At 45.4% G+C, this 27,509-nt stretch overlaps 1 protein-coding gene across 1 annotated transcript in view; it reads right to left on the bottom strand.

Annotated features, from left to right (window-relative positions):
* Window positions 1-27,509, bottom strand: part of SPTB (spectrin beta, erythrocytic) — a 110,495-nt gene that overhangs the window by 19,219 nt on the left and 63,767 nt on the right. The window contains exons 19-31 of the mRNA XM_056852031.1: window positions 19,700-19,963; window positions 17,406-17,621; window positions 17,080-17,169; window positions 15,503-15,787; window positions 13,608-13,738; window positions 13,195-13,399; window positions 12,426-12,800; window positions 11,658-11,902; window positions 10,617-10,755; window positions 7,060-7,144; window positions 5,747-5,943; window positions 5,145-5,254; window positions 1,731-1,806 (exon numbers count right to left, since the gene is read on the bottom strand). Of these exons, the coding sequence (XP_056708009.1) occupies window positions 1,731-1,806; window positions 5,145-5,254; window positions 5,747-5,943; window positions 7,060-7,144; window positions 10,617-10,755; window positions 11,658-11,902; window positions 12,426-12,800; window positions 13,195-13,399; window positions 13,608-13,738; window positions 15,503-15,787; window positions 17,080-17,169; window positions 17,406-17,621; window positions 19,700-19,963 (2,418 nt within the window). The remainder of the gene's footprint in view (window positions 1-1,730; window positions 1,807-5,144; window positions 5,255-5,746; window positions 5,944-7,059; window positions 7,145-10,616; window positions 10,756-11,657; window positions 11,903-12,425; window positions 12,801-13,194; window positions 13,400-13,607; window positions 13,739-15,502; window positions 15,788-17,079; window positions 17,170-17,405; window positions 17,622-19,699; window positions 19,964-27,509) is intronic.

Raw genomic sequence — 27,509 nt, 5'->3', positions numbered from 1 at the left:
ATGCAGGGATGCCTAGGAAATGCCCAATGATTAAGCAGCCTGTTCTGGAACAATGTCTATCAGCATGAGCTTTCAGGTTTTGTTCTCATTGTGAGTCAATCAGTCAAAGCAAAGTCTAAATTGATTCCTTGAGTGGAAAGAAAGAGGGACAAATGCTTCTTTTTAAATGTGTTAAAATGTTAAAATATTAAAAATATTTTGCTGATATACCATTGGCTACAAAGTTCCCAGACATGTAAGATATTATCCCAAATGCCTGAAAAATAAAGCTCCTCTCTCATGTATGCAAGTAGACTTTCCAGTAAACATTTTTGTTCTTGATCCATTCAGGATTCAAAGCTGTGAGTAAAGAACAGGAAATATTCCACAGTAACAGCATGTTGATCTGGCAGTGAATCAATCTGTGTCATTCACTGACTTGATACAGCTGAAATAAGTAAAACCACTTGGAAACTAGGAGCTGTTGTAGAGCAATATAGATCTCTGTATCAGGCTTGCAAAGGCTCTAGAGAAGGAGAATGTGCGTGTTCTTCTCCTTCATGTTTCTGTGGTGTAATACTGTGTGTTATGTGCTGTCAAGTTGCTTCCAATTTATGGTGACCCTGTGAATTAATTACCTCTCAAACGTCCTATCGTTAACAGTGTTGCTCAGGTTTTGTAAACTGAAGGCCATAGTTTCTTTATTGAGCCAATCCATCTGATGTCGGTTCGTCTTTTCCTACTGCCTCCAACTTTTCCTAGCGTTATTGTTTTTTCCAGTGAGTCTTGTCTTCTCATGTAATATGGAGCCCTCAAAAATATAACCGTTTCTTATAAGAGCTCCCAGATACCATGCTTCTTTCTATAGCTATAACTCCATGAGACAATAATTGCAACAATGCTTAAAGATTCAGACACCTAAAGCTGCTATATATATGGCCTGCTGGGCTTGTGCACTATTGTGCACTGTTGTCAAGATCTCCATTGGGAAACGTGTATAGGCAGCAGAATACCTGTGCATACAATTGCTTAAAATGGTTGTACCCAGAACCTGCCATTTGAGTCAGATAGAAAACAGCCCTACTCTTCAATACAATCACTATGGGTGTGGTTGGTATCTTCCCCCTCCCCAAACAGTCCTACAAATGAACCTGTGGGACCTGGAAGATCAAAAACATCCTAATTCTGCAAATGTTTTTATAAAGAGTGATTGTTTACACAAATTTTAAATCTTCCAACTTGGGAGGTAGGAAAATATGTATAGTTTTTTTGTTCAGCAAAACAATACAATTATTATACACAGTACAACTTCATTCAATGAGATGGCTGGAGAGACATGCGGTGTGTATAAGTCTGTTGAATTAATAGGTATGTTTACATAGAACTACATGGACAATAGGGCCATAAAGAAGATATGACAGGGAATTTAGAAATCCAAGAGCATCAAGGTAAATGAGATTCAGGTAATGGGGATTCTATGGTACATTTTAAAATAGTGACATTCATCTTTATTTAACTGAACAATCAATTTAGCCAAATATGTTTTGGCTCCATCTCCTGGTACTTGATCTGTTGACACAGGTAGAACTTTGACAAGTGAAGAATACTGCAAGGTAAAGTTGTAAATAACTGAATACTGGAGACATGGTCACAGTGTTCACATGCTTTTCACCAAGACAGGCAACAAACCAGGAAAGCAGCTTTAAGCTGCTGAGATTTCCAGGAAGGAGAAGCTAAAATTTGTAACTGACCAGTGATGAGTCTTCTGCAGCAGGAGAAAGAGCATCTTCTAAACTTAACCCTGCCTTCTCGCTCTCTTCTTCAGGTCTACAAAAATTGGAATGGTTTAAAAGAAGAAAGTCATTTAGCAAAGTACAAATTGAAAAGTAAAGACGTGACATACATTTTCAATATATCCCCAAAGTACCACACAACCAGTCTTGTTAAATAGTAATACAAAATGTCTCTAAGCAATTATGATAACTGAATTTAATGGGAAACAGTCACTCAAATCAGATTTTAGCAAGTCACCTGGAATTTAAATGTCTTCTGTAAGACAATTATCATGGCCACAAGAGGGCACCATCTCAACCCCTCTGTTTTTGAAAAAAACTGCAGCTCATACTCAACAAAGATCGCATCTCTACATTCACAAGGTGACTTATTGGCTCTGCCAAAATACCAGAGTTTAAAAATACTAATTGGTGATACACCCAGCACAGGACAAGAATGCTAAAGGCAGCGTAACACAGCCTGATTTAAATGTGTTGCTGGCAAGGCAGAAGATCTCAACCACGAGATTTTGCACTTGAACAGCATCAGGGCTGCTGCTCATGCAAAACAGCCGTGTGGCCCTTTTGCCTCGCCAGTGTCACATTTAAACCAGGCTTCAGACAAGGAAGTGCAGGGTCATGAAAGTGGTCAGTGAAGGTATTAATGGTCAAAGGAACCTGATGCAGAGGGGAAAGGGAGGATGGAACTTCAAGGCTTCGAGCTTTGTCTGCTCAACTTTCTGCCAAGCAAAGAAGCATGTAAGAATACTAGCTCCTACATGCATTCCAAAGCCTTATTTTCCTGTAAAGGTTTTGTCAGCATGGAGCAGACATGCATGGCATTTTCCTAATTTGCACTCTCAACAAAAGAAAAGGAAGCACACTCATGTCACACACCAAATTTTGCAAAATACACTTTTTCTCCTCTCTGCGAAGATTAATCTGTGTGTGTGTGTGTGTGTGTGTATAAAGTGCTGTCAAGTCGCAGCCAAGTTATGGCGACCTCTTATGGGGTTTTCAAGGCAAGAGACTAATAGAGGTGGCTTGCCAGTGCCTTCCTCTGTATAACAACCCTGGACTTCCTTGGTGGTCTCCCATCCAAATACTAACCAGGGCTGACCCTGCTTAGCTTCTGAGACCTGACGAGATTAGGCTAGCCTGGGCCATCCAGGTGTAGGAAATGTAATATGTAGCTGTCAAAGGCTTTCACGGTCAGAGTTCATTGGTTCTTGTAGGTTATCCGGGCTGTGTGACCGTGGTCTTGGTATTTTCTTTCCTGATGTTTCGCCAGCAGCTGTGGCCGGCATCTTCAGAGGAGTAACACTGAAGGACAGTGTCTCTCAGTGTCAGAAAGGGGTGGGTTTGAGCTGAATCATTGTCCTGCAAAAAGTATCAAAGGAAATGTGCTAATAATTGTCCTGTAAGTATCAAGATAATGTGCTAATGAGGGTGTGGTATGTTAATATGGAACCATTGTATCCTGAAGTGATCTGTTAATGTGTGAAATCCAAAGCTAATCTGCATGGCTATTGTGGACTGTAGTCTAGGCTAGGCTTGGCTTCCTGTCGTGAAAACCTCCAGACTAACAAAGACTACAGTCCACAATAGCCATGCAGATTAGCTTTGGATTTCACACATTAACCGATCACTTCAGGATATTATGGTTCCATATTAACATACCACACCCTCATTAGCACATTATCTTGATACTTACAGGACAATGATTAGCACATTACCTTTGATACTTTTTGCAGGACAATGATTCAGCTCAAACCCACCCCTTTCTGACTATATATTACTCTTCCTACACACTTGACACTGAGAGACACTGTCCTTCAGTGTTACTCCTCTGAAGATGCCTGCCACAGCTGCTGGCGAAACGTCAGGAAAGAAAATACCAAGACCACGGTCACACAGCCCGGATAACCTACAAGAACCAGTAATATGTAGCTGCTCTGCTGGGTTTCAACCAACATTTCTCAAAGTGTACAAAATTAATTGCCCCACCTTCTAAACAATAAATCTTATGTGGCACCCACCACATTTACATAGCACTGGGTATATTTGTCTGCTCTTTGCTATATCTTTCTTTGCTATATCTCTTGCTGTGTTCCACCCCCCCTGTGCAAATTCTATAGCAATGTCTCCTCCCTGATACATACCACTTCATCTTCTGTCTTAGGTAATAAAGGAACTCATAATGACCCTATTATCTTTTATCAATTCTAGCAGAAACTCTAAAAAGAACATTTACTAATAAGAAAGTACATAAGGTGACCTTATGTTCTCCCCAGGTAGCTATATCTCCAGTTTGAGAAACGCTGCCCTAAGAAGCATCAGAATGCACAATTCCACAAGTTTATAGGCCTTTTTGATAGGGCAGACAATAGATCCAAATTCCATAGAAACTGCCATAATTATTACACCTGAAAAAGATCTAAGATCTGGAGGCAAGGGTCCTATCATATGTTCTTGCTTTATTTCACTCGCTCTGTTTTTAACCCATTTGTGCAGAAAAAAGACTTTACTAATAAGGTATTGGGATCAAGTAGACCACAGTTTCAAAAAACATGTACATATATGAGGGTTGATTTCCCCGAGACAAAGTTCGCAGGGTACAAGAAGGTGAGGTGTTGCAGTCCAGTCTAGAGTAAGAACAGCATGTGTGAAGATAACAAGCAAATTATGTATGACTGTCAGGTTAGGACCAGAGTGAACTCCATCTTGTGGAAATTGACCCTTTGATAATGACTACTGTGTGGATTTTTGCTGTATGTAAAAACAGGATTCTTATGAAGGATAGCTGTTTGTAGGATCTGAGCACAATTATGAAGGGAATATCTTGGGCCAGAAATGACTACATTGTTTATAAGCACAGAACACATCAAATGCAGTCTGAGGCAAAGTTACCCCATATTATAGAAATTTGGTGCCAAACTACCTGTCACATAAGTTTTTTTCTTCAATGGTTGCTTTTAATGCACAGTGACTTCTTGAATAGAGGTCCAGGTGAGAGGAGCCTGTTCAAGGCTTTCCTTGCCTTCTCAAAATTGTCCACCTCCAGATACTTATATCTGGGGATGGGTATATATAGGGACCTCTGTACCTTTTCTCCTTTGGGTAAGAAAGCACCTTAGGGTCAGAAATGACCCAAATGAAGAAGGATAATGGTTTGGTTTATTTTGGTTAATCATGTTTGATTACTGATTTGTAAAAAGGTTTGTTTGTGTATATATATATATATATAATTCAAAAGATTTAAACACAAAAACACTGCACCTAGTGCTTATCTGGCTAAGGGCCATAAATAAACAATCTATCTATCTGCACCTAGTGCTACCCATAGCCATAGAACCATCTGATCAGAATGTAGCTTATATACAGGAAACCTACCCTGTCTCATGTTCTGCCTCTGGTTCAAAGTCGTATTCCAGGTCTGTGGTTTTAGCTACTTTGTGCTGAGAAGGCTCCTCTGGGATTTTTCTCTTTCCTAGTAATTCAAGCTGTAAAATAACGATTGTGTTTTGCTGGCGCTGTTTAAAAGGCACATTTTCATATGTCAAGCAGTAAAACATAGGGCTATACCCCCACACACACACTTTTCATGAGCCTGGCTCACTTTTAAGTTTGCCATAAGTACAGCCATGGTTTCACCAAGGGATGTACTTGTAGGCTCATGCTTCCAAACAGCACTAAAACCAAAACTTCTGCTAACATTCTTTTCTGACAAGAATAAAAATCTTAAAATGAAAATTGTTGACCTAATATTTTTCTTTAGAAATATAAGTTTAATGAAAAACTTCAAATGAAAAGTTCAAAGTCAAATTTACACACCAAAGAACAAGAGTTGAGATTTTACGCTTACATAGACACGTCTGGCTTCTAAAAACATTTTAGGGCCACTTTTTCAACCAGTCCTATAAGTACTTTCCATGGATATCACAATAATCCTTTCTGCAAGGCACTGAAAAGTTCTTCTTTCATGGAACACTTACTGTGGTGAGCCGCTGCAATGCTGCAAAACGTTCCTCCCAGGTGGCTGTGGATTTCTCAAAGGCTTCATGTCTCTTCAGTAGTTTCTCCACACCATCCACTGTGTGTCCATAATCACCACTGGACAGGTAGGGCTCCTGGGCAATGAGCCATGCCTCAGCCACTGAGGCATCTCTGGAAAACTGACACACCTCTAGCACTGTTGTGAACATAACAAAACAGCAGGGCGTGTTACACAAACTCCACCTCAGTAGCTGTAAGGAGCAGAAAATGAGAGAACCTCAAATTCTGATGCTCTTTTAAATACTCAGATCCAAAAGTGAAAATGGGCAATGTCTGAAGTGTAAAAATACCCACATGCAAGAGGCATTCACAACCAACGCCCAACCCAAATATATTTTATTCTATTTTGTTATTTTGGTGTTAAAAGGCAAAGTTTCCAACTAGACCAAGAAAGCACTTTGTTCTCAAGATATCCTGGATTAGTTCTGCTTCAGCTGGCTTTTAACTGAGTGGTTTTCTTTTTCCCCCTTTGTTTTTTTATTGGTTGTATGGTTTTTAGCTATTTGATTTAGATTTTATCAGTGATTAATTAATTGCTCTTTAAAGGATACTAACTGCCTCAAGCACTTATCACAAGTGTCTCACAATTAAGTTTTTAAATTTTAAAATAGCCTAATTGGGGCATGGAGGATAGGTCAATCAGTGGCTACTAGCCATGGTGACTAAAGGGAACCTCCACATTCAGAGGCAGTAAACCTCTGAGGGATTGTGGGGTAGCAGAGATTCAGCATTTATGTAGGAGCCCTGTGTGTGCTTTATCCAGCCACATAACATTGGATCTAATGCTAGACACTGGTGAATCCCCATAATTTATAGGAATTTTTTGAGTCCAGAATCCTCCTGCGGAGAAACAGCTGGGTAGGTTTCTCCTTTCATTATTCCACTTTTTGTTTACTAAATGCTCTGGTAGGAAATATAAGATTACCACTATTGTTCTTTTCAGCAATCAGGAATTGCCATAATTTAACTCCAGTGCTGGAAAGTCTGTGCAGAAAAAGCAGAAGTAAAGAATTTCCTCTTCTGAACTTAACAGAGAAGGAGGTTGTTGCAGTTTGAAAAGACAAGTGCAGACACAGCATGAATAAGTGTTTAGAGACTATGCAGGAGAGCCCAGCTTGCAGAGTACACAAGTCATGTACAGAAATCCCATTTTGGCTGGAACTACTCATGGATCTCCAAGGCCCAACCAGAAAAGCATCACCATCAACTCTTCACGTCAGCCTCACTAGTAAATAGCAGGTGCAGCACTCACACAAGCGAAGCCAGTCCCAGCGCCTGTCCCACTTCTCCACCATTTCTCTCTTCTTCTCTGTCAGCTGCATCAGCTTATCTTTAATCTGAAAAGGAAGAAAAAGGCATTTTTCTGTCACAAGTTTCATGTTAGTTTGGATGCAATATAGAGGTTTTTGTTTTGCAGTTTGCTTTATTTACTCATAATACTTATATGAATCGTGATTTTTGTGTAATTAAAAAGGGGAGGATCCCAAACAAGGCAGGTAATCTTGCACAGCCACAAGGCTATGCAGAATTAAGTGAATTTGAGCCCACTGATTTCACTCTGTGCTGGACTGTGGCTATTGTGAATGAAATACAGCACTTAAAACGCATATTAAAATCCTCACATTACAGATGGAGAGTGGTATTTTCCCCATAGTTCTTTGCCCTGTTAGAAAGACTGTGTGCATGAGCAAAAGTATAACAATAAGGCCCAAACTAAATATCACAGAAGCAGCATTTTCATTTATGAATCTACCCCATTCATGTATAAAATGGGACTGGCAATTTCAAGGAACAAAGGGGTGTGCAACCAGCATTGCCAGCAGGCTTGAAGAAATGCCCTCTGCCCCCTGTAATAGAAGCTTAATGTGAAACGGGCAGTTGAAGCTCTTCATGACATGGAGGGAAATATAACCTGGTATTTGCTGCCGACCAAACTGATGATAAAAGGACAGCTTAAAAAGTTTAAAAGTTGGCAACCCTGCCCTCCCATTCATGCTTCCCTCTACCCCGTCCTCAGGTGATTCCCCCTCCCAGTTCAACTCAAATTTGTTATTAGAGCCTGGCAAGATGAAAAAATGCACCCCTTTGGTCCTTTAAATTGCATCCTGCTCCCACACACTTTGAATGTGACTGCAGTAGACCCTGTGTTTAAAGAAGAGCACTTTGTTTGCTTTTTGGTGTGATGAGTAGAGCCGGGCCTCCATCCCTTGCCCAATTCAAAATTAGGCCCCTATAAATGTCATCTGTCAAGGTTGAAAAATAATATTTCTTCTGAAAAATCTTCTCAACAATTGCTTTCAAATTGGATCCTCTACAATGCAAAAAACAAGCTTACTGGGAAAACTGGCAGAAAAATGACTTAGTCATGTGCCAAACTCTTACAACTGAGGGGGGAAATTTAAAAAAATAACTATATGTTTTCTTGTCTCTTTGATGCCTGGTACAGACATATTAATAGGATATTCTAATTCAAACCAAGCTGTTTTTTCTCCTAAATTAAATAATTATAGGCACTACAACCAATTGTGGAGCTACAGACTTAAGCAGAATACTAGGAGTCACACAACTCTTCTTCCAAAACACTTCTGGAATTATTCTGCATCTTTCACTATTTCATAAAATATACTAATTAGTTATGTGTTTTATTTACATATTAACTATTTAAGGTTGGGTCCTACCAGCTTTCTTGCTAATAAAAGAGGGAGGCGGCCCCTTCTTGACTACCCAAGAGATTATGAGGAGGATTGAGAGACCCAAATGACATAAAGCCATGTACAATGGGACTTAAACTATGGGCTGGCAGTAAGGAGCTCAAGTGGGCGAGACTGAATAGAAAAACTGGTAGGCTCCAGTACACATATTGGTATTATTGGAAACAAGAACACCTTTGGACTTTCTGTGATATGAACAACCAAACACATATGATCTTTTCAAATTTGTTTCAATGAATGCTCAAAACATAGTGACTAGACCGCCAGTGTATTTATATGCAAATCACGACCATCCAGATGAATCTAGTTACCGGTTTCCCCCTTTCATGCGCGTGCACACACACAAATGCACAGGTAAATACTGACAAACAACATCTGCATAACTGTCAGTGTTCATGTGAGTATATTATTTATTAATGTCACCAGTTCACAAATTAATGGATTTGCTGTAACATATAGACATAACACTTATTCACTGCAACTCACTTTTTGTTCCATTTACTTTGTCATTAGAAGTCTGAGTATAGTGTGAGAATCCCCTTAATGACGGGCCAGGACCGAAAGAAGCATGCAACAAATTGTATATGGAAAAGGAGCTTCAGGGTGTGTTTCTCACAGAGTAGTCCTACTTCAGGCAGGGTTGCCAATGGGGGGAACAGTGGGGGACAAAGTTCAGGGGGTCCAAGTCAGCTGGAGGGCCCCTGAAGCCAGTGTCATGCTGCGTCCAGCCGAATGCCTTTCCAGTGATTTTCCTTTTGATGCAGATCCAGCTGCAGCCACTAGGGGCGCAGGGAAGTCTGTGCTAGGGTTGTGAAAACTTTTTTTGGCAAATTTTGGGTTTATTGGGCCGGATTTTTTTGGTAAACCTAGAATAAGCCAAATACCAATACTGGTAAAGGGATACTTCGGCTTTATTTCTGGGTTTACTGAAAAAATTTGGGTCCATGGGGATTTATTCAAAGCTCCTGTGGCGGCATTTTTGGAGGCAGAGTTCCCAAATTTTCAGAGTAGCTTCAAGGGACTCTTGTTGCATGAACCCCGAAGTTTGGTTAAGATTGGGTCAGGGGATCTGATTTTATGGGGTCTGGAAGGGGTCACCCCCCCTCCTCCATAGATGTATATTAAAGTTTACAATGCTTCTCTATGGAGGAGGGGGCAACCCTTCCAGAACCCATAAAATCAGACCCCCTGACCCAAACTTTACCAAACTTCAGGGTTCACGCAAGGAGAAGCTACTGTGAAAATCTGGGAACTCTACCTCCAAAAATGCCTCCCCCAGAGCTCATTAAAAAAATTCCCATAGGAAAAGCCTGGGGAAAGCCGAAGCTGAAAAAAGCCGAATACCTATTCGGCTGATTCAGAAATCGGCTATCCGGCTTCAGCTTTATTTCCAGGTTTTGGTATTCAGTAAAACTAAAACCCGAATATTGCCAAAACGGCTATTTTCGAGTTCATTTTTGGTTCGGCTTTATTGATAAGAAGGAAAATTGGGGCCATTTACTTATTCATTCGATTTTATTCTACTCTTTCTCCAAGGAGATCAGGGTAGTATACGTGCCCTCTCCCCCTCCCCAGTTTATCCCCATCACATCCATTTGAGTTAGGTTAGGCTCAAAGAAAGTGACTGGCCCAAGGTCACCCAGTGAGCTTCATGGCAGAATGGGGATTTGAACCCAGTTCCACATGGTCACAGTCCAACATTCCAGCCACTACACTACATCACACTGGGCCATCTTCTGATGATGATTTCCACCAATCCCATAAAATCTGCTTCCACTCTCTAAATCCAATTCAATTCCTGCCCAATTTGGTTGTTTCTTTCTTTGTCCATAATTCTTGCCAGCTTGTAGAATTTTTACACTCCACACCATCCTGCAACAAATGGCAAACAGTGTCCCCCTTCTTTTTAGAGAAAATAGTGGAAAGGTCAGTAGAAATGGCTGCGCTGGCACAAATTTTAAAGCAGACTCAGTTCCTGCAAGCCACTGCCATTGTTTACACCTCTGTGAACCTACAAAACAGGCAGCACATGCACATGCTCAGTGCAGTCTGTCTTACTCCTTATTCTGCGGCCAGGCTCATGCATGAAAACGCTCACCTCAGCCATAGCATGGTGCTTGCGCTGTAGCAACGTTTTGCCGAGATCGATGCAGGTGGTGAAGCTTTTGTCTCTGGTGTCCATCTCAGACTTAATGCCCTGGTGGTATTTCATCAGAAGTTCCACAGATGAAACATCCCTTCAATGTGGAAGTTATTTGAGAATAAGCAGGACATTTTTAACAGCCAGCAATTCTCAAAAAGGCAACATGCAGCACTGAAAAGTTCAGAGCTCCTTTAGACATTATACAGTTATGATACAAGATAACTCCAGACAACTGTTCCCAAAGACATACAAACCCTGTGCCTGGCATATGGGGCCTAACTACCATTATGTTTTTCCACGGGTTGCATCTGAGTTCCCCATGTTGACTTTCAATCAGGTGCTAACTGCGAGTTCCCCACTGGGAACTCAGTTCTCAAGCGTATGGGGGCCTAACTCAGATGAGGAATGCACTGCACTAGAAGAAGGGGTTTCAGCATTCCCCTGATATGAAACTACTGGGGGTGTGTGCTATTTGCACTGTTGGGGAAACCTTTGTGTGTTCTCGTTCTCTCTCTCTCCCCCCCCTCTCTCCCTCCCTCCCTCCCCAGGGTGAACATGTAGTGGATATGTAAAAATATAACATGTCGTTAGGCCCTGAAGAGGTACATATTATGTACTGATGAGTGCTTTCCAGAATGTTGCACCTTCAGAACGTAATCAAAGAAACAACTCAGAGGGAAGGTCCACTGGAATTAGGGTTGCCAACTCTGGGTTAAGAAATTCCTGGGGGGTGGAAACTGGGGACAGTAGGGTTTGGGGAGGGGAGGGAGCTCAGTGAGTTATAATGCCATCCAGTCCACTCTCCAAAGTAACCATTTTCTCCAGGGAAATTGATCTCTGTAGCCTGGAGATCAGTTGTAATTCTGGGGGATCTCCAGGCCCCACCTGGTGGTTGGCAACACTAATGGGAATGCTCAAGCCTGCACAGGGTTCACCTGTCATCAGCAAGGGAAAAGGACCAAGAAGAAGCTTGATTCCTTTCCACCACCCTGTTACCTGGGCTTCTCCTGGGTTTCAATCTGCCGTATCACATTTTCCATCCAAAATATCAGGTCCCGCACCATGCTGAAGAAACGGAATTTCTCTGCTGTATCAACCAGCTGATCCCGCCGTCCCTCACAAGCTGCAAGCAAGGCCTTCCAAGCCTTCACGACCTCTTGTTCTTGTTTCTGGATAGTGACTGCCTTTTCCCCAGCATAGGCTGCTTGCAGACGTGCTGCCACTTCTTGGAAATGATGAACCTGTCATAGAAGTCCCAAGAAAAGAAGACTTGGCATTGAACTCTGGGAAACCCTGAGTTCAAATCCTCCACTCAACCAAGACTGGACAGATAACTTTCTATCAGTCCCAGTTTTCCTAAATTTAAAATAGGAACATTAATAGCCTGTTTCATAGGGTTCTTTTGAATAAAGATCTCTGACTAGGGCTCTGTACGATAATGACTTAGACATTTGCCCTTTCTGAGCCTTCATCTCAGAGATATTTGGAAGAATCTCACTTAGTATGTTAAAAAATCTTTCAAGGAGTGTAGTTCTCAATCAAGTCATCAACACCGACACTCAAACTGTCCCTTTGGAACAACATGCCTCCAACCTAAGACTCCACTAAGTTGCAAAGTAAATCAACTAGCAAAATGTGAAAAGATAGTGGATAACATCCCTGAAGTATTCTCACATATATACTTCCTAGTGTTTATATCAGGGACAGACTTGACCTTGCTTTGTCATATTGGTTCTCCATGCCTTCTAATAACGAAGTAGTTACCTGCACTCCCAGCAAGTGGATATCACGCTCAAAAGCCGTGTGCATCCTGTGAAAAGACTCTGCTGTGTTGACATCCCGGCCTAACTCCTCGGGTAGTTCCTTGTGCTTCTCCTCGATAAGAACCAGGATCTCGCCGCCATCATAGAAGAACTTGTGTAGGTCATAGGAGGCAGCCAGCAATTGCATCCTGGTGTCAATCAGTTCCAGTAGATCAGCCCAGCTCTCATTCAGACTGTCCTTCATTTCTGCAATCGTGGCAGCCTCCGGGTGACCAGCATCAATCAGCTGTTCAATTATGAGATTGACATTGTCCACCCGCTCCTGCCCGATGCTTCCTGTTTCCCTGGCAAAGTCACGAAACTTTTCCCGCAACAGCTAGTCAAGAAACAGAACAAAATTAATGTATGAGCATGCTAAGAATTCTGGTCCCATTCAACAATGAATGCATCTTTCATATTTTAATCCAAAAATGTTAAAACTTCATTGCAGTTCATATCTCATATGTTATATATGCCTGTACATATTCCATACGTTCTTGTGCTCAGTGATTATAACAGACACTCCTGCTTATAAACAGCCACTCTCTCCATTGGCAATGTATAGGTCTTCCTATGCTACGGAGAATTCTAATGCACCCAACCATCTCACAGCAATGTCTTCTCCAGATGCAAAGTAACACTGCTTACAATGTATCATACTCATTCATGCTGGACTATGCTAAGGCTGTAGAGGCTAAGCAACATGGCCATCTCTCCCAGAGCTTGCTCACAGTGACGTGGTCGAGGTCTTGCCCCATCTCTTGGGATGATGCCACTACATCTCTCTCTGCAATCCACTGCTCAAGGTCATCGACTTCTCGCTTCAGCTGGAAGAGATGGTACATGTGCTCCAGCTTACGTTTGCGTTCCTCAGCCAGATCCTTCAAGCCTGCATACTGCTTGTCTACTTGCCCCTGCAACCGGATGATCTGCTCCCTAGAAAACACACACAAAATTTTTGAGACAAGTTTGCTGTCAAAGAAAAGAAACGGCACGATCCAGTACATATGGACTGGACTAGGATTCTGGAAAACTCAACTTGGGTTGGTAAAATGATGTGCTGCATGACCTTAGTTCAGTCACCATCATGTTCTGTAGTGCTTTTTTAGCCTCCTGGCCATTACCTGCTACAACTGATACGAACCCTTCTGGGTGGCCAGTGGAGAGTAGCTTCTGAGCTCGGCCAGCCAGCTTCTTGATGTTTTTTCCATAGTCTTCTATCGATCGCTGCTGCCGAAGGTGTCTCTTCAGCATCACAATCCCACTCTCTTCATCCTGGAACCACAAAATCCTTTCAGTCATTGATGGGGTCTTGTCTTGCATCACAATTTCAGGACCCAGAGTATGCAAGCCTGTTGGACCTACAAGTTCTCCAAGAAATTGCCATCTTATGCACACTTACCAAAGAGTAAGTTCTGCTGAGCTCAGTGGGACTTGCTTCGGAGTAAATGTGCATAGAGTTACTCTTGTAACTCATGATGTTCTCCAATCAACGTCTGCCCCGCCCCCCACAAAGGGAAGGTCTTAGTATGCTGTTCCTTCATGCTGCTTTAGTCATTTTATTTATTTATCCATTTCTCCAGTAAATATATTGCAGAGCAGAGACAGGAAGAAGCTTCAGATCCAAGTGGTGCCCCAGCCTCCCAAAAGGAGCCCCAACCACTTCCATTTCAAAGGGAAAAAAGAGCTTATGTTGTCTCTTCTACATTATAATGCGTTTAGCTCTATTGTTGTCCTGTGTTACATGGGTTATTACTGCTCTCCCTCCCCCACTTCATTCACGTAGAGGATGACTCAAGTTTGAAGTATGGGAGCTCCATAATTAGAACTTCCCTCAATTTTGGAAAGGCTAAAAGCAGCTGCAGGTTCATAGTTAACATTCACCTTCCTAATTCCTGACCCCGTCCAGCTGCCTTTAGCCTCCTAAAAACACCACAGGAGAGCCTAATCACAGATCTTCCAGGTCAAATGGAGTCTGACCTTCTGTTGTAGTCTACTGTACACACAGTGACGCATAGAAAGCAGAGCACCTCTACAGCCCAGATAGCTTGAAGAACACATGAACACCCATTTTAAACGAGGAGCTGAAAATCGCTACGGGTTGTATCCAACCACTATGCTCAACAAAGTGTGAAGCTTAAGGAGTCCTCCCCAATGGAATTGGCTCTTCATCCAGTAGGAGAACCACTCATGTTAGAGGAAGTCTCCTTAGGCTGGAGGAAGGCTTCAGACTGCACTGAGTGGCATGGTAGGATACACTCCTATGAGACTTAACAGGTATTACATAGTTGAATATATTGGAGAGATTTGGACTGCTGCATATTTATTGTGGGTGGGGAGAATCACAATGGGAACATTTCTCACCCTCCATGCCCAGTGAGCAGCTCCAATGTTTACTCAGCCAGGCTGGCACCACAATTTCATCTCCCCTTTCTTCTTGCATACCTCCCAAAGGAGTCTGAGGGACAGGGGAGGTGCTGCTTCATTTTTGGCACCCAAAATACTTCTGAACAAGGGTGGGGAAAATACTAGCTAAACACTTGATATCAGCATGCAGGAATGTAAAATATTCTTCAAATTCTGCCCCTGCGACTTGTGTGGAAGACATTCCTTGCAGACTCAGCATTTCTGCCACTGCCTAGGTCTGGGAGAAGTTCCTTATAAACTTCAATTTTGCATGTGTGCACAAGCAAGCACACACACAGTGCATCACACTGGATTCATTCCATTAGTGCTGCTCTAGGGATTGATTCAGTGAGTAAGGGATGAAGGAAAAGGATGACTCTTGTTTGGTCTTTATACCTGCAAAGTGCAAGAAAAAGCAAAGCCTGTGAAATGTTTTTTTTTTACCCTTCTGCTACTTGCTATGAGGCAAAGAAGTTCCCACTGGAGCCTGAGACACAGTAGTCTTGGCATTAGCAAGCATGTTTCTCTGACTCCACTGGAATGGGGCCCATTTATATAACCGTTTGGGAAGAATAATTTCTCTCCTGCGTCAAGCATCGCACGTTGATTTATTAATAAGCAAAACACCCTTACCTTTGGTTTCTCATCTGTTACCATATAGAGCTCCTGCTCACTTATCCAGGCTTCTGCTTCCCCAGCATCCAAGTAATATCGCTGAGCCTCACTTGCTTCTTCCAGACGCTGCAATCGGTTTGAAGCTTCCTCTTGCAAAGTACCCCAGGAGTCCCTCAGCTGCATAAGGCGTTCTTCAATATCCCTGAAGTCTCCATCCCCATCTGCTCCAGCCAGCATACTCTCCCCTCTGCAAAGGAGCTCCTCAATGCGTGGGGCATGCCCAGCAATTTCCTTCTGCAAAGTCTAGCAGGGAACAATTTTAAAGGGAGTTTGGATAAGCTCAGAAACATATTTGCTCCCTGAACAGAACTATCCCTTCTATTGGGGAGCCCGAAGAATGATCACTGTGGAAGGCATGAGAAATGATGGAAAGATTCCAGAACTCAACATGCAGATGTATGTACCTGTATGTACCCCCCACCCACCCCAGTCTTTCCTTATGCATGAAAATATATAGGTGGACTGGTTAATAAACAAGACACCCTCCATCTGGACAATGAAAGGGAAAGTGCTACCCTGTTGATCCTCCAGGATCTATAAGCAGCTTTCAGTACAATTAACCATGGCATCTTTCTTATTTTAGGATTGGTAATGGGAAGCACCACACTTTAGTACCACTCCTACTCGTCTCCACAAATGGAGTGCTAGAGCACTTTAGCTCTGTCCTGTGGCAATTATACTAAGGGGTTCCAGAAGACTTAATTTTGTCCACCCTGTACTTTAATTTATCCTAGCTGAGGTTGTCAGGAAATTTGGAGCCATCAATACACAGACGGTACCCAGCTTTCCTTTGAGTAAGGACTGTGGGTGGACTGGATGATAGCAAATAAACTGAGGGCCAGTTCACACATTACACTGCCCTCATATCTGCCACGAGGGTTTTCCATATGTGTGGCTGGGAATTCCTTACTGGAAACTTAATTCCCAGGTGCATGTGGATCCCATTTGAATCAGGACCACGGCATGCAAGGAGAAGAGGCTGAAACCTCCTGCCACCAGGCCATTTTCATGACCTGAAACAGCCCCAGGTAGCTGCTGTTTGTCTTGTTCAGGGAAATTTATGTGTAATTATTAGTAGAAGATGAAAGTTTCCCAATAGGCAAATAGCATCTCTCCTGTATCATTTCTGGTGGGGAAAACAGCGGGAGGAGAAAGACTTAAGTCCCTTCTCCTGCACAATGCAGTCTTGATCTGAACTGGCCTGCACACTCCTGGAAATTAAGTTCCCCCTGAAAAGGAACTCCCAGAACACATCTATCGGAAGTCCACAGGGAGCACACGTGCATTTTATAGAAGGAGAATCAACACAGAGGCTCAATGAAGACAAGACTGAAGCACCCTGGGATTGTGGTTTATTGTCTGTTCTATTTGGGACAGCACTTGTCCTAAGGGAACATTCTTCTCATACTGTTTGATATCAGCTACACTGTAGTCATGGCTGAGATGTTTGAAAATATTAACAAAGACCTAATCAACCTGGAAATGGGATTTCACCGAACAGGGGAAAAATACAGAGGTAAGAGGGTAGAACTCACCTGGTTTTTCTTCATAAGCAACTGTACTGAGAGGAGGTCTGTGCCATGGTCAGTGGACTGAGCAAGGGGGAGACGTTCCTGCACCCAGAGCTAGAATACAGAATAATTAATATGTAAATTCAAGTGTCAAAAGGGAAGTCCTTACTCTGCTTATCACAGAGGAGCTGAAGCATCTTGCCCATAAGCCCCATCAAGTCTGGTTGTGTTGGGAGAGCAGAGCATTCTATCCTCTAAATCAGAATCAGAATGCCATGCCTAAAGATACTGTAGTTAGAGAAGAATTCTAGTTTTTACTAAAGATACATTCAGAAGACTGAGCAGCTCACCAGTTCATCTGCCAGATCCCGGTCCAACTGGTATCTGGCCTTGGCTGTTTCTAGCTCCTTCCTCCTCTGACTCAATGGCTCCAGAAGATCCCGGAAGCGCCTCTCAATAACCTCATGCTTGCCATCCACTTCATGTATTTCTCCTCTGGCTGGAGGAGCCTGAGACAGCAATTCTTCCATCTCCCTCTTCCGCATACTTACTTGCTCATCCAGGCGCTGAAATGAGAGAATCTTTATTCACCAAGCAATGTTGCTCACCTTAGATTTTTAGCTCTCCTAAGGCTCTGGGATCTAGTTCAATATTTACAATGACTCCAGTCCTGAAAATAAAAAATTAATACAGTTATTCCCCACCTCGACTCTTAAAGAGATCTAACAGATTTTTTAACCTGTCAGCCACACACTACCCCAGATCATGGACTGGGATGATGTTTGAGGTTCACTGGGAGCAGGAAGGGGAGGAACACAGCCGAGCCATGAAAAGATGGCGAGCCCCTGGATGTAATGATGGAAGTGCCTATGTGGAAGTCTGAGTGGAGTTGTTTCAATTGGCAGCAAACATACCTGAATCTTCAGGTCAAGTAGCAATATTCATAATGGTGAGGGATTTTGGGATGCACAGTTCCTCATACCATCCTTGCAGAAAGCCCAACCGGGTGTCACAATTATATCTCTAATGCTACTGAAACAAGCTTTTAGAAAAACCCTCCCAAAAGTTCTTTGGAAGATGTTTCCAAACCCTTCTTTTTTAAACCTACCTTCAAAAGTTCTCTTCTGCCTAAAAGATGAAAACCTGCTCTTCCATCATAGAACCCGTTGGTTCTGGTCCAACCTTCTGGGGCATCAGAAAACAACTCAGCACCCTCTTCTATATGACAACACTTCAAGTACTTGAAGATGGTTATCATATCACCCTTATCCTAAGAGTCTTATCCTCTTCAGGCTAAACATACCTAGCTCCTTCAACTTTTCCTCATAGGACTTGGTCTTCAGACCCCTCACCATCTTGGTTGCCCTCCTCTGGACACGTTCCAGCTTGTCTACATCCTTCTTAAATTGTGGTGCTCAAAACTGAACACAATACTCTAGGTGAGGTCTAACCAGAGCAGAGTAAAGCGATACCATCATTTCGCGTGATCTGGACACTATACTTCTGTTGATACAGCCCAAGATCACATTTGCCTTTTTAGCTATCGCATCACACTGCTGGCTCATGTTCAGTATTTGGTCTACTAAGATCCCAAGATTCTTTTTGTACACACTACTGCTAAGACAAGTCTCCCCCATCCTATAATTATGCATTTGATTTTCCTACATAAATGCAGAACTTTACATTTATCTCGGTTAAAATGCATTTTATTGGTTTTAGCCCAATTCTCCAGCCTGTCAAGATCATCCTGTATTCTGGCTCTGTCTTCGACCATATTTGCTACCCCTCCCAATTTAGTGTCATCTGCAAATTTAATACGCATCCCCTCTATTCCTTCATCCAAATCATTTATGAAGATGTTGAACAACACATGGCCCAGGACAGATCCCTGAGGCACTCCACTAGTCATAATAGGGTTCTCTGTCCACAGAGACTGGATCTTTTCAGATCCTCTACCTTCCTTCTGTATTGAAACCACCTGATGCACTCATATATTTTCATCCAGCTGTGGATGTGATATGCAATCATATTCCACACAGCATTCACCCTCACAGTGAATACATAACAGGAGAAACACCAAAAATACCAAGACTACGGTCACACAGCCCGGATAACCTACAAGAACCAAGGAGAAACAGTTTTTTCCCCATTGCAAACAATTGCAATTTAAGTACTGGGGAAAGGAAATGCAATGGCCTGCTCCCTACCATTCCGCTCAGCAAATGTTGAACCCTTCCTCCATCTTAAGCAGTCTTCTTACAACTTGTGGCTCTTCTGCTAGATGAAGAGCCACTTAAATTGCAATAAGACTTCTTAGGCTAGAGCAAGGCTTCAGATTTTGCTGTAGGATACATGCCAGTATTCCCACACAAGAACTATAGGTCCAAACAAAAGTAACATTTATTGTGCCAAAAGAAAATGCCTGGGAAGTCCCTAAGTTGCTTCCTGCTTTCCACGCTAAGAAAAGACGGATGGGCAGTTTGGAGAAGTATTTGGGGTGTGGCTGCCTCACATTTCAAGCAAACTGTACTGTATCAACACCATTGCCAGACTCAGCCTACTTCCTACCAATCTCCTGCAAAGGCCAGCAGCTGTTTACCTGAGAGCTGAGAAGGGCATGAGAGTTAAGAGATTTATTACATACTTTCAGGTTCTTCAGCAGGATATTGACACTGGTGAGATCTTTCCCCTGGACATCAGATTTAAGCTGCTCCTCCATTTCGCTGATCCATGCACCAAGGTCAGCATAGCTCTGTGCGTAGAGGTCAGAACGGTTGGCATCAAATAGGTGCTGAGCCTTTTCTTCTGTGGTCACCTGCAGCTTATCCCAAAGCTGATGCAGTTCCACCAGCCTCTGGGAAACAGTGCTGGCATATTGGGGCTTCTTCTTCGCCAGCAGCTGCCCTTCCTGAAAGGAAAGAGAGTCAGACTGAGAAAACAGAAATATTTGTCAAATGCAGGGTCAGGCAAAGGAGAAAACCTACTTTCCCACCTCCTCCCTGCCCAAAGAAAATATAAGTTGGTAGGGAAAATAGTACTCTCTAAAAAAGTTCTATTTAACTATCAGAGCAACACAACATTGATTGCTGATGACCTGGGGACTGGATAAGATCCTTTCCCATTACTGCTTGAAGCCCTTGGCTAGCCATACTAGTGCTCTCCCTAATGCATACATAAAGCAGTCCACTTTAAAGTCATTAGAAAAAACCTACTGTCCCAGGACGACGTCTCCCAGGACTGCGCCGCCCCCAACCGACGACCCAGGACAACAACAGCAGGCCACACTTACCCAGACTGTTAAAACGCCGCCAGCTAGCTGGTCTGAGAGTGGCGGGGGCAGCGCAGCAATGCAGCAGTGGACACTTCTAGGGCTGTCAATTCGGTTCGGCCCGAACTGAAAATCAGCCGAATTTCCCCTGATTCGGTGGTTTTTAGTTTGGGAGGAACCGAACTCAAAACTGGCGGACAACCGGGGGGGGGGCCGAATTCAGCGAGTTCGGGAGTTCACGAATAAATTCGGCAAATTCGGCCGACAGTAAGCAGCATAACCGTCAGTAAGCAGCATTCTCCTCCCCCGGCCAATCGGTGGGCAAGCTGGGTCTTCTTCTGGCCAATCAGTCAGGATTGAGTACTGGAGGAATCAGCTGATGTGCGGCCCGGCCAGGGAGAGAGAGAGAGAGAGCGCGAAATCCTTGTGTGTGTGGGGGGGGTGCTTGTGCACATTTGCTCCTTTCTGTGGCTGCAGGGGGCGTATTTTTGGGGGTACAGACACAAAACTTTTAGTGGAGCTTCAGATGAAGCTTCTTAAGATACCCCCCAAGTTTTGTAAACATTGGGTCAGGGGGTCCCGAGATGTGGGCTCCCCCCTTTTTCTTTCCATGGCTGCAGGGGGCGCATTTTTGGGGGTACAGACCCCAAACTTTTAGTGGAGCTTCAGATGAAGCTTCTTAAGATACCCCCAAAGTTTTGTAAACATTGGGTCAGGGGGTCTCGAGATATGGGCTCTCCCCCTTTTCCCTCCCCCCCTTTTTCCATTTATGTGGCTGCAGGGGGCGCTTTTTTGGGGATATAGCCCCCAAACTTTTAGCATAGCTTCAGACAGTTATTCTTAAGATACCACCCAAGTTTTGTAAAGATGGGTTCAGTGGAGGCAGAAATATCGCCTCCCCCCTTTTCTCTTTCCGTGGCTGCAGGGGGCGCATTTTTTGGGGTGAAGATCCCAAACTTTGAGCGGAGTTTCAGACCAGTGTTCTTAAGATACCCCCCAAGTTTTGTGAACATTGGGTCAGGGGGTCCCGGGATATGGGCTTTCCCCTTTCCCCTATTGGGATGAATGGATCAGCGAGCCGATCCTGTGTGCATCTTCTCCAGAGCAAAACGTTCCGTGCCTAATTGGAATCATCTTGGATTACAAGTCCTCCCCAGCCCCTCCTGATGGAACAGAAGACAGCCACAGTAAGACCCCTTTGGGGGCTTTAATCTATAACTTTTCTCCTGTGTATGTGTGTGTGTGGGGGGGAAAGCAGAGTCTGTGTGTGTGTGGGGAGGGAGCAGTTTCTGTGGGTGGGGGGGAAGCCAAAGGAGGCTGTCGTCGGTTCTGCCTGGGGTGTGTGTTCCCCCTCGAGTCTCTCGCTCCCTGGTTTGAGGGGGGAGGTTTCAGTTGTGTGTCTTCTGGTTTTTCCCTGTTGCAAAGGTGTTGTTTTACAAGGTTGAGTTGCATTGCAAACTGTTGTCGGGACTGGGAGCTTTGTGCGTGGGCGGCAAGCTCTGCTGAGAGATGCACATTAAGGGTGGGGGGGACCCCTTTCAGGGCCCATATCTCAGCCCCCCCTGACCCAATCTTTACAAAACTTGGGGAGTCTTTCAATAAACGTCCTTTGAAGCTCTGCTGAAATTTTGGGACCTCTAACCCCAAAAATGCCCCCCCCAGAGCCGCGGAAAGGCGCGATTGTGTTTTTAATGGCTTTATTCGGCCGAATTTTTTTTCCGAACTTTGAATTCCCGCCGAATTGAACGGATCCGAAGTGGGGGAATTCGGACTTCAGCACGTACCGAACCCACAAGGGCCAAATTCGGCCGAATCCGAACTGTACCGATTTTTTTTTTTCCCGACAGCCCTAGACACTTCACCCGGCTGCCCCGGCAGCAGAGGCGAGGGGAGAGGGACCGGCTCAGGTAGGGCCGAGCTGGGTGTGCGTGCCAGCTCCTTTCTCCCTGCCACAGGCTCGGAAGGAGCCCTGGCAGCTACAAAGGGAGCGCTTTCCAGCACCCCGCCTGTTGCCGCTCAACAGCTGAGTGGTGGGCGGGCCCAGAAGACACAGAGACTCCCACGGCCGGCGCATGGAAAGCTGATGGATGGGAGAAAGAGAGGCGGGCCAGCTGCAGGCCCTGATAAGACCCCCCAGGGGAGGAGCCAGGGGAGGGAAGGGGCTGGAAGGGGTGGGGCCCCCAGGGGAAAGATATTTAAGCCCACGGGAGCGGAGGCTGAGGAGGATTGTGGTGGCCAGCCTGGGCTTGCTCTGTGTTGTGGGAGCAACCCTGGCGACGTCAGAGGGAGAAGACAGTTCTGATTCCCCCTCTGAATGGTCTGAGGCTGAGGAGGCCCCGTCTGGGCGGTCTAGACACCAGGGAGACACCAGGGAGACCTCAGTCAGTGGGGCGGATCTTCACAAAGTGGTGGAGAATGCGGGTATGGCCAAACCGCCGTGCCCTCACAGCCGGAAGCCAGAAAGCCACCGGGGGGGGGGGGGCTTACAGAGCTGACTCAGCTGGGACAATGGCTGGCAGGACATCAAGGACAGATGCAAGAAATGGATACTGATTCGAGTTTTGTCGCAGCAACATCAGGAGGTGCAGGCAGCGTTGATGCGAGACCTTTGCAAGGCGTTCGAGAGTGGCTGAACCGAGGCAACAACCAGCTTGTCGGGGCTGAGTGGAATGGCCAACCGGCTGCCTCCAGTCTCATTGACAGAGCTGGATCCAGATGACAAGATCGACACCTATCTGGAAACATTTGAAAGAACAGCCGAAGACACAGGCTGGCCGAAGACACAGGCTGGCCTTCATTATCAGCCCTTACCTGACGGGAGAGGCTCAAGCAGCTCTCAAGGCCTTGCCTAAAGAGGAGAGTACTGATTACCCTCAGCTAAAAGCTGCAATTTTAGATCGGTAAGAGATTTCAGCTAACTCCTACTGGCTGAAATTCTGCAATATGACGTGGAGGAAGGGCAGACGGCCCTGCACCTTTGTGACAGCCCTGAAGGACGCAGCCTACAGATAGCTCAAGCCCTCCCTCCCAGTGAGACGGGCTATCGTAGACCAGGTGGTGTTGGACCAGTTGATCCAAGTGGTGCTGCCTCGGGCCCGGGAGTGGCTCAACTACAACAAACACCTAGACTTGACAGAAGCCACCCAGCTGCTAGAAAATGCCCTCGCCTCGGAACCCAAGGAGGGGCTAAAGGGAAAAAGCCAGGGCGACATTAAAGGGAAGACACCCAGGGATATACCTCGAGGGAATCATGCCAGACCCATTCCTCGCCTTCCAAGTTTTGGGGGGCCATGGCCTAGAAGTCCTGCAGTGCTGTCAAAACCCCAAGAAGGAGCCTGGCCTGAACAGGGAGCGGATGACATCAGAGAACCTGGGGCTGTGAAGGCATCCTCTATCTCAGGTCCATGCTTTACTTGTGGACAGTGGGGGCACTACAAGAAAGAGTGCCCCCTCATGGAATGTTACCTGAGAGTAGAAGAAGCCATGCAAGTCACGATCCCGATCAGAAGGCCACCATCTATGATGGTGACTATGACAGTTCGTGACTGTTATTACAAAGCCCTACTTGACAGTGGGTCGTCCATCTCTATGATTTGGGATGAGCTTTTGCCCCAGGACTTTCCCACTGTGCGGTGGGCTCGGGTAGCCTGCTTTCATCAGCACGTGAAGAAATACCAGGTTGTATGACACCGTGTATGGTGGAATGGCGGCCAGTATACTCTGGGATTGGCCTGGGTTCAGACGCTACCCTATCCATTGCTCATTGGTCAGGACGGCCCCTATTTCCAAGACATGATGCACCAGATCACTAGCAAGCTACCTGAGACAAGTCAACAGTTGGTTCCCCCACGGGAAGAGAACGTCAACTCGGACAACGTAATGGCAAGTAGTGAAGATGAGCCAGCGGGGACAGCAGGGCCCCACCCTGTGGAGCTGGCCGCTGGGCAATGGACCCGAGAAACCTCCTTTCAGGAGGAACAAGAAGCCTTCCTCAAGCCTGCCGGAGGATGGTAGAGGTGAGTGAAGGGGTGGTCATAGACGACCACCGAGCAACACGGGTACCCAGGATAGTCAAAGGCGGGGTATGTGGTACCAGATAGCTGGCAGGCCCCATCAGGAATACCAGCAACTTCTAGTGCCTCAGCAATATAGGTCTAACAATATAGTTGTTAGAGCTAAGCCATGATCACTCCTGGGCCGATCACCAGGAGGTGAAAAATACTTTAGCGAGTATTGAGGCCCAGTTCTTTTGGCCCTCCATATGCCGTGATGTAAAAGGGTTCTGCCGTACCGGTCCCCAATGCCAGAGGTTGGGGGGAGGGGCTCCCGCCAAGGCACTGTTGCAACCCCTGCCTTTCATTCACATTCCATTTGACTGGATAGCGATGGACTTCATAGGGCCCTTGCCCCGGAACCCTAGAGGCTTTAGGTTTATATTGGTCACAGTAGATTATGCGACCAGGTACCCGGAGGCCATTCCGTTAAGGACTATGCAAGCCCTGGGGGTTTTCCATGCCCTTGTTCGCTTCTTTTCGCAGGTGGGACTACCAAGGGAAGTCATTTTAGACCAAGGAACCTCTTTCACTGCCAAAATCACCTGCCAATTGTGTAAGGTGTGGGGGATCTGCCAGGCTTTTACGGCCTTCACCCATCCCCAGACTGACGGGTTGGTTGAGAGGTTTAATCAAATGCTCAAGACCATGCTCAGGAAGTTAGGAAATGGTACACCACACCAGTGGGACTTATTCCTAGACCCAGTACTGTTTGCCATCAGGGAAACCCCTCAGGCTTCCACGGGATATGTTCCCTTTACGTTGCTATATGGGAGGCGGCCCTGGGGGATCCTGGACGTAGTGGGGGGGGGGCAATGAGTAAAGTCAGAGACACCAGACAAACAGGAACCCTCCGAATACGTTTGGCAGTTACAGGAGTGCCTAGAGGTGGCGAGAAACCGAGCTGCTCAGAATTTGGAGAAGGCTCAGTTAGCTCAGAAGGCCTACCACGACTGTGGGGCCCAGTCCTGCATGCTTTCCGTGGGGTTAGGGTTAGGATTAACCAAGTACTGGTTAACGAACAGGTCTTTGGAACCTCTGAAGGAGACCCTGGTGGGGACCCTATGAGGTGACTAGAGTTCTGGGGCCCTGCACTTATGAGGTACAGTGCAGGGCAACACGGAGCCAACGCAAACAACTGCACATTAATGATCTTAAAGAGTGGCAGAGTCGAGAGGTCAAAGTGACCATTTGCCATCTAGGGGCGGACCCCTTGACCTGACAGAAGGTGAACTGCCCTGGAACCCTTAGAGGACCCCCAGATAGATGAAGAGCTGCAGCTCCCCCAGAAGCAGCAGATCGCGGCACTGCTGCAATGGTTGCCAATGGTGTTTTCACAGACGCCGGGACGCACCCACTGGGTTCACCACGAAATCTGTACCCCACCGGGCCAGGTGCCCCGTGCCCCATGGCAGCCCCTACCTCGCCAACGGTGAGGAAGTCAAGAAAATGTTAGCCCTGGGGGTGATTGAGCCCTCTCAAAGCGCTTGGCGCAGCCCAGTGGTCTTGGTTCCCAAACCCGATGGAAGTATTTGATTCTGCGTCAATTACCGGGAGGTTAACAAGATAGCCTCGTTCAGTGCATACCCTATGCCCTGGGCTGATGTCTTGATCGAGCAACTGGAGACCACACAATATCTATTGGCTATTGATTTAATAAAGTGGTACTGGCAAATTCCCATGCGGCCAGGAGACGAAGAGAAGACGGCTTTCGCCACCCCCGACAGGCTGTTCCAGTTTAAGGTGATGCCCTTCGGGCTACACGGGACAGCGGCCACCTTCCAGGGGCTAGTTGACAGGGCGTTAGCTCAATGCCAGGGGTATGCCCTGGCATACATCAACTATATTATCATCTTCAGCTCAGATTGGGATTCACACTGCGACACCTTGAGCACGTTCTCCAGGCTCTACATTATGCGGGGCTCCGAGCTAATCCCAGCAAAAGTCTGTTAGGGTTCCGTGAGTTAAAGTACCTGGGCTATATGGTGGGAAGCCCTCTTGAAGCCCTTACCAGAGAAGGTTATCACGTTGGAAAGAGCTACCCTCCCACACACCAAGCGACAGCTTCAGAGGTTCCTCATTTTGCCAGCCAGGCCAGTGTTCTAACGGACTGTCTCAGATAAAATGAGCCTAGTCGCATACAGTGGACAAGAGCTCATGAGCGTGCCTTTGAGAACCTGAGGGGGGCCCTCTCCCGAAAGCCGGTGTTGCGAAATCCTGACTTTACGTGACCCTTCATAGTCTGTACAGTCCCCCCACAATCTTATAGTACTGGATATTGTCATATATGATGATATAATTGAAAAAATAATAAAAATTATTTTTTTAAAAAAATAGTCTGTACAGGCGCTTCAGCCACGGGCCTAGGGGCCATATTATTGCAAGAATGGGACAGGCAGGAACATCCTATAATGTTTTTGAGCCAGAAACTGCAACCGGCGGAGCAGAAATATGCGACCATAGAGAGGGAAGTGCTGGCGGTAAAATGGGTGGTGGGTTCGCTGCAATACTATCTAGTGAACAACCCTTTTACCTTGGTGACAGACCATGCCCCCTGTCAAGGAATTGTCTTCCTCACAATCTCTTGCTGCTGCTTTCTTTGGTTCAGGTTATGGCCTAACCATTTGTGATATAAAGCTCTTAGTATCCTGGAATGCAAGGTCTTAATTTACAACTGTGAGAACAGTTTCACTTCTAAGAGATAACAAGGAAGCTGTGGGGCATTTATGGCGCCTCCTTCCTGAGTCCTCCCTAAATTGAAGGTCAATTGGTTACCAAGGAGGCTCTTATCTTGTCAATTAGGCTCTTATCTTGTCACCTGATGGGTTCCAGGTGACTGGAATTCTGCAGGCACTTTTCACTTATGACCCATCAAGAGGCAGCCTTTTGGTCAGTGTTTGGACATATCGTTAATCACCTGGTTTATTGGCATTCTCGGAACCTGATTGGGTCCTTGAGCTCACCCCACTCGATTCTTGGGAATAAAGATGGCCAGTTTAGCTATAGTTGGTATGGTGTCTTCACATGCAGGCGACATGGGGGACCCATCACCCTTTTTGATTTCTTGATGTCTTTTAGGGTGAGACTCTGCCAAACTGAACCGTTGGAATGACTTACTGAATGCTGGAATGCTG

The sequence above is a fragment of the Euleptes europaea genome, chromosome 6 (assembly GCF_029931775.1).
Source record: "Euleptes europaea isolate rEulEur1 chromosome 6, rEulEur1.hap1, whole genome shotgun sequence".
NCBI classification, from domain to species: domain Eukaryota; kingdom Metazoa; phylum Chordata; class Lepidosauria; order Squamata; family Sphaerodactylidae; genus Euleptes; species Euleptes europaea.
The sequence above is the reverse complement of the archived record's forward strand: the minus strand, read 5'-3'. Positions and strand labels throughout refer to the sequence as shown.